At 43.7% G+C, this 5,484-nt stretch overlaps 1 protein-coding gene across 3 annotated transcripts in view; it reads right to left on the bottom strand.

The window, feature by feature from the left end:
* The window catches only part of MAPRE1 (microtubule-associated protein, RP/EB family, member 1), a 7,680-nt gene extending 2,248 nt beyond the window's left edge, over window positions 1-5,432 (bottom strand). For 2 of the 3 annotated variants that reach the window (XM_009070744.1, XM_009070742.1), the window contains exons 1-4: window positions 5,312-5,432; window positions 2,581-2,726; window positions 1,077-1,281; window positions 608-714 (exon numbers count right to left, since the gene is read on the bottom strand). In XM_009070744.1, coding sequence (XP_009068992.1) covers window positions 608-714; window positions 1,077-1,281; window positions 2,581-2,726; window positions 5,312-5,432 — 579 coding nt within the window. The remainder of the gene's footprint in view (window positions 1-607; window positions 715-1,076; window positions 1,282-2,580; window positions 2,727-5,311) is intronic. The other variant, XM_009070743.1, reaches the window with a different exon arrangement.
* Between the last annotated feature and the right edge of the window lie 52 nt (window positions 5,433-5,484).

Below are 5,484 nucleotides of genomic sequence, written 5' to 3'. Positions count from 1 at the left end.
AGCAGGATCTATGCAAAAGGAGAGTCCCCAAAGCTCTTGGAAGGGCGTTGATACGCAAAGCACTTCAGCAATAACCAAGATACGGGGAGAGAGGGACTGAGAGGAGGAAAAGCACTGTTTCTCAAATGTTAATATTACTGCCACAACAAGCACCCAGTCTAACACACACAAACCACTGGGAAATTCTAAAGGCTGATTAGACAAACAAGGTAAAGCACTGTCTGCCTGCAGTCCTCTCCACTCACATTCCTTCACGACAACTCTCCTGCTGACAGCAGTTTCAGTTGTGTTACACTCAGGATTTCAGTGAAGGAGCAGCTGCTCATAGCTCCATTGGAATGCTGCGAGAGCTGCAACACAGCTGTGGGAATACTTACAAACCATGCTATGTGTGACATGGCACACACTGGGGTTAAATGTCTGGGCACTCGTGTGCTGCAGAAAGGGTTTTGCTCCCATCAGCAGAACAAGACAAAACGAAGGCTTCCAATTAACTGGATTCAGATCATTTTCTTCCATCTGCCTGACCCAGTCATTTCATGCTCTTGGAAAAACAAACACAAACTCCACCAAGCAGAGGTCAGTCATAGGGCTGTCCCGTACACACCTGGTCCATCAATCCTGCTGATTCATCATCTCCACCCTTTCTGACCATCCCAGACCCAGGTTTGGAAGTTGCTGCAGTCCTTTGTGCAACAATGGGCCTCTGCGGGGCTGCAAGGGTAATTCAGCAATCAGTTCAAATTCATTCCTCCTATAAAGGTACTTTCCCCCCCTCCAAACATGCTTAGGCATGCAAGAGTTTGCAGATATGTTCCTTCCTTGTCTACATGTGACATGTCTTTTTTTTTGGCATGTCTTGGCACCAATCCTTGCCATTTTCTCTTTTAGAGAAGACTCTTCTTTCTGCAGCCTCCAGACCCCTGGGTACTACAGCAGCCTCAGTGTTTGAGCCTAGCACCACTGAAACAAGATGCAAAATACTATAATCCCACAGAGTGATTTTAAATAGGAACCTAGTTTCATTTCCCCAGAGTTTTTAATGATCTGGATAATCTTTTAACTATTTTCTCTACCTGCACTGCCAGAACTGAGAGATTTCCTGGGTTTGTTCACAACTGGAGCAACAAGGTTTGGTGCTATTGTGTCTTGGCCTTGTCGAGCAGCAACAGGATCATACTCCTTCCCGTCATAGTTTGCATCAAAAAACTTTTTGAACCACTGAACAAATTCAAAGTTGTCCTGAAATTTTCCTTTCACTAGTTTGTCCACAGGAATTATCTGAAGCAGTGAAAAAGGGAAAAAAAAAAGTCAGACTCATATTAAGGGCAAAGAACCTCCCTATATAAGAGATTTTAAAATTAGTGCACTCAGAAAATATGTAAATTTAGTTCTTGTTCAGTCTACAGAAAATCTTCAACCACAACCATGTCAAACGGTAGGATATTTGCTAGTAACTGGAATGAAAAACAAATCACACTTTGCCTGTGAGGGTCCAAATGATTTTAAATCATTCTGCACCAGGTTTACACACAAAACTCCTTCCTGTCCATGTGAAGCTGACTCAGGCAGTGCTGGCTCTGATGAATCCAAACTGCTGACCAACTCTGCAGCCTGCCAACACACAGAACTGCTGTAAGAGCCAAACACCACCTTTACAGCAGATTCCAGCTTCTCTGGAACGAGGTGTATAACTGAATACGTTAAAAAGATGCAGCAAACGGTGAAGCTTTGTCTGTGGGCCATAAGCTGAGGTCCATGGCCTGGCAGGAGCCAGAAGCCATGGCTGTTATGTGACCACTTGGTATATGGAAGCCAGACTGGCTGGCCCCATCTGGGAAAAAGCCACTGTCCCCAGGCAGAGACTGATTCAGTGTGCTGGAGCTGCCATCAAACACAGAATGACCTCTTAAAGAAGGAAAAAGCCTTAACACAGGAGAGTCTGGCATCCTACCAAACACACTGTATGCAACTATGCCCCAGATAAATCCTCCTTCTATAAGCAGAACTCTCATTCAATCTGAACCAGCTTTTTCACAGATCTCATTTTCACTAGCTTACAATCACATATTTTAATACCTGGAGGGATTTAAATGCCATGGAGATGTGGCATCTGGGGACACGATTTAGTGTTGGGCTTGGCAGGATTCAATGGTCTCAGAGAGCTTCTCCAGCTTTAACTGTTATATACTTCTATGTACTTGTAAAGAGGAATTTGAAATCCTTAGGACTATCAGACCAGAAGGTTGTGAGAACATACCCAGTACAAAGATGGTCAAAACAGGAAGCTCAAGCAAACTTTATCTCATAGAAATTACAATATTAGTCTGAGCTACAAAGGTTGAACAGAATTAAAATGGAAACATTCATCTCATCATTAAGAACTGAACTTGATCTTGGCTGGAGCAAAGCAGATCATGTCCTAAATGAAGTGGGAGCCCAATGCAAACCAAAACCAAAAGTTTTGAGATTTACAATCCAAGAGTCAACTGTTTCCCTACTTACTAGCTCTACATTTGAAAGCACATCCCACCTAGGCTGACATTAAGAGCACAGAGAATCAGTTACAGCTCAGCTTACTTTGTCCACACCCATTCGTTTGAAACCTGCTTGTAGAACCTTGAAGTTCTGAATGTACTCATGTTCCAATTTTGCTTGAAACTTCACTTTCTTGAGAGCTACAGAACCTGGGAAGAGCATGTCCATGAACTGACAGTATGCAGCACCTGCCAAAAGGAAAAAGAACACAAGTCCTGAGATGAATTAAGTCAGCTTAGCTCACTAACCTACATTAAAGTCCTTTCCAGTCAGAGCAGCAAACTGATCTGACTTACTCTTCATCTACACAAACCCTTAAAGGCAGCAAAGGCAAGAAAACAAGAGCCCTCAGACTCCTTTTTGGTGCAGCATGGCCATAAATAAGCTTAAGGGAGGAGCTGCAGAACCAAACTTTTGGGCTCATGACTTGAACTCTTATGAGTAAGAGTAATCCTGTCTCCATAATTCCAAAGGAAAAAGAAAAATCTCATGAGTACTTTGACTTTCCTGTCTTCACAGATATCAGCACAGATCCGAGATGTTACATTTGTCTAACAGTCATGTAATCTCCTCTTATCAACACTAACAGAAATAAAGCAGAAAAGGCATTATCCTAAAAGTTATATTTAATGGTTATTAAAATAGTGACACAATTTCTTCCTACACACAGAACCTATACACAATTCAAGGTGCCCTCCAAGATAACAGGCCAATTAAGCTGGATTATATTTAAAACAGGCCTTAATCAAAGAGCTGAAATAAAATAGTGTTTCTTTCTATTAACTTTAAATCCTCCATGTGCTCCAATTCAGCTCCTGCTGTAGTAAGAGCAGAAGAGGGATTCAGGTCAGGCACAAAGAGCAGACAATCACTCCCAAAAATTAGCATTTGTAGAATACACACCGAGTCAAAAAAGACATTTTTGACCTAGATCCTCACTCTGCAGCGATGATGCACAACCATGTACCACTGAAAGCACAAGCACAACATTCAGAGAATTAATGAATTAAAGGGTAATGGGAACCCTAACCTAAACCATCCAACAAGGTTTTGGGAGCTATCTGAAGGCCAAGAAGTAATACATAACAGCACTGCCCTAAGTACTCTGTTAATCTCAGCCACATCCTGCAATTGTTCACTCTCTATCAAGATATTCTGCAGGGGTTCCCACTTTCACCTGCTACCAGAAGACTGATGTCATCACTGGTGCAACTTAAAAAAACCCAAAACAACTCTTGCTGTTTGCTCTCCACTGTCGTTCAGTTCACTTGCGGCAGAACTCCAATCCCAACTCAAACACAGAGGACTTGCTGGAAACCAGGAGTTTGCTCACTATAGGCAGTAGGAGTGATAAGTGAGATAAAAAAAAGAGGGATCATAGCACAAGTCAAAGGTCACCTTTTGTGCATTTATCCAACCTCACACTATTGCCCTTGCCAAAGGCAGCGAAGCAAGCTGGGGAACTCTTGCTTCCACATGACTATGACAGCAAAAGCCACTTGATACCTGCAGAGGCACGAGGCATTTTTGCAGACACAGGGAAGGGACATTGCTGAGCACAAACCACACCAACAGCTCTCAGTTTTTTCCTGAAAACAAATGAGCTGAAACTGCAGAACCAGTGCCAATTATCCTCACTTCAACACAGAGCTCTCACAGTGTTCGAGACTCACACCAATTCCATGCAAAACCTCTCTGCTGTGCAAATCAACCCTGCACACAACAGGGTTTTCACCTGCCTATCTGAACAGACACTGCTTATCACCTCCCTTCCTTCTGTACTTATAGATCTTCAGTTTCTTCACCGTTACAGTTTTTCTCCATCATCTCACTAGACAAAAGCCACTTCAAATACTTGTCAGATGCCTATTGTGAGCCACTTGCTTCACTGTAATCTTTGGGATAGTTTCTTCCATGGATTCAGCCAAAGGCTGTATTGACAGTCCAAAACTTAGTTTAAATTTATTCCTCCTTTTATTCCACCTCCAGTGGAGGTCCACGGGCAGCACCTTATATCAAAGTCACTGTACGAGCTGCACTTGCATTTCACACCAAGTACCTGTTGCAGTTAGCCAAATTATCTTGTACCAGGCTGCAATTTTAGCCTTGAGATTTTTTTCAGCTCTTATTCCAAGGACTATTATCTTTTATTCATTTCTACAAGCCTCCTCCCACACACCCTCCTCCCTGTAATGACACTTGACTCCGTTTCTGTACCACAGGCACTTCCCCTTTTCTGCCCACAACTGTATCTGAAGTTCAGCTGTGCTCAAGCCCAGTTGAGCTGGGCTGACACAGGCTGATGTGCTCCAGGACCATAAGGACTTGTAAAGTCCTGCAGGTGACCCCGCAAGTCACTAGTTTGCCCTCCTTACCCTCCAGTTCTCTTCCATAAGAAATCACAGTTTTTTATGCTAGTTACATTCCTAGGAGTTACTCCATCCATCGAGGCTAACTGCTTAATTCCTCATGGGAAAACACCCTCTTCCTCAGAGTCCTTTTTTTTCACTTTAAACCCCATTCTTTATAGCATCTACACTGCAGTGAGTCAGGAGAAGGTGCCTTTTCATTACGCTTCCATTACTAACAACCACTTCAATAACACTCCAACCATAACTGGATCATAACATGACCACGAATCTGTTCCACCAGGAACTCAGCCAAGAGCAGGGCTACAGCAGGGCAGCACCATGGGCTCACAAGGTGCAGCTGCACCTCTACACACCCAGGGAACACATCCCACGTGGAAGTGCCCTCGGGGTGAGCCCCTCACCTGAACACAGCTGTTCAATCTTGGTCAGCGTCAGCTGCAGAGACTCATTGATCCACGCCAGCATGTCATGTCGGCTCAAGTTATCGCTGGTCACTGAAGTAGAATACACATTCACTGCCATTTTCTGAAAGACACAACCAGAGGTGTGAGCACCACGCGCAGCCCCTCACCAC

Source organism: Acanthisitta chloris, unplaced genomic scaffold, assembly GCF_000695815.1.
Source record: "Acanthisitta chloris isolate BGI_N310 unplaced genomic scaffold, ASM69581v1 scaffold38212, whole genome shotgun sequence".
NCBI classification, from domain to species: Eukaryota; Metazoa; Chordata; class Aves; order Passeriformes; family Acanthisittidae; genus Acanthisitta; species Acanthisitta chloris.
Note: the sequence above shows the minus strand (reverse complement) of the source record. Positions and strands in the feature narration are given on the sequence as shown.